The 1,262-nt window shown below is 41.8% G+C and overlaps 1 protein-coding gene across 1 annotated transcript in view; it reads left to right on the top strand.

Moving 5' to 3' along the window:
• Positions 1–294: 294 nt before the first annotated feature.
• Positions 295–1,262, top strand: part of LOC104952304 (prestin-like) — a 7,883-nt gene continuing 6,915 nt past the window's right edge. The window contains exons 1-2 of the mRNA XM_010779104.1: positions 295–307; positions 468–569. Coding sequence (XP_010777406.1) covers positions 295–307; positions 468–569 — 115 coding nt within the window. The remainder of the gene's footprint in view (positions 308–467; positions 570–1,262) is intronic.

Here is a 1,262-nt window from a genome sequence, read left to right as displayed (position 1 = left end):
GATAGATAGATGGATGGATAGATAGATAGATGGATGGATGGATGGATAGATAGATAGATAGATGGATGGATAGATAGATAAATGGATAAGTACTTTATCGATCCCAATTTGGGAAATGTTTGCGTTAAAAAACAAGGCAATGTACATAAGAGAAATGAAGGCACTAGAAATAAACAACAACAGCATGGGGAATGGTCCACATGTTTAGCATGAGGTGGAAAAACACACATTAGCTCTGACCTAGTTCAAAGCAGCTGAAGGGCCAAGGATGGGATCTGGATCGTGATTATCCACATGTGCAGATCTGGTTGGATAAAAAATCTGATCTGGGTCAAATGAGGCGATCTGATTTAGTCCCTGTTTTCTTGTGACCTTAGCCTTTCAATATGAGTTTGGAATCGGGACACCAACAGGAGGGAGGTGTAGACGTAAAAGCTCTGGAGTTTTATCCTGCTTAGCGCTTGTAGTATTCAGTGTTTCCCCTCAGGGAGTAACTGAGTGTTTGTCTCTGCAGGTTATTCTGGAATATGCAGCCGTGGACGTTCAGGTGGTCATCGCCGGCTGCAGCAGTAAGTCCTCCTCATGACTTTTCTCTGTGTTTGTTTGTATCTGTCAGGCTGGGATTCACCCATAAAATAATCCTTTATATACCCGTTACTCCCCCCAAAGATCTTAAAGAAAACGTAGCTTGTCTTGCACGCCCTGGATGGTAAATAAAGAATCAATGAAGAAGTAAATGAGGCGGTGTTTAACCACAGCAATAAAAACATCACCCGAAACCTGTAATTTAGTTTCCTCTCATATGTTGCAATATGCACCAATGGCAAGGCAAGTTCCTGTTATGTGAAACATCTACATCCTATTGAGCTTCTATTTTAATACAATCCCACACACACAGCTTCAGGCTTGTTCTCATGTGTGTGAGTTTGTGTTTGTATGCGTTCAGGTTTTTTTTTTAAATAGTATGTTTTTGTGAAAAGGCATGAGTTTGTAAAGTAGTGAGTATAGTTGAGACTTGCTTATTCCTCACGAGTTGTGAGAGTTTGTAAGCTGATGTTTTGATATACACTGAACAAAAATATAAACGCAACAGGTTATGTTGTGAATCGAGTGGCCTGTGTTCATCGTCCATAAAATACGCCTGCCCATACCATAACCCCACCACCACCATGGGCCACTCGATTCACAGCATTACCCTAACCCTCACACCAGATACTGACTGGTTTTCGGACCCCCCCAGACCCCCCCAATAAAGCAAAACT

The sequence above is a fragment of the Notothenia coriiceps genome, unplaced genomic scaffold, assembly GCF_000735185.1.
Source record: "Notothenia coriiceps isolate Sejong01 unplaced genomic scaffold, NC01 NC01_scaffold00000339, whole genome shotgun sequence".
Taxonomy (NCBI): domain Eukaryota; kingdom Metazoa; phylum Chordata; class Actinopteri; order Perciformes; family Nototheniidae; genus Notothenia; species Notothenia coriiceps.
Note: the sequence above shows the minus strand (reverse complement) of the source record. Positions and strands in the feature narration are given on the sequence as shown.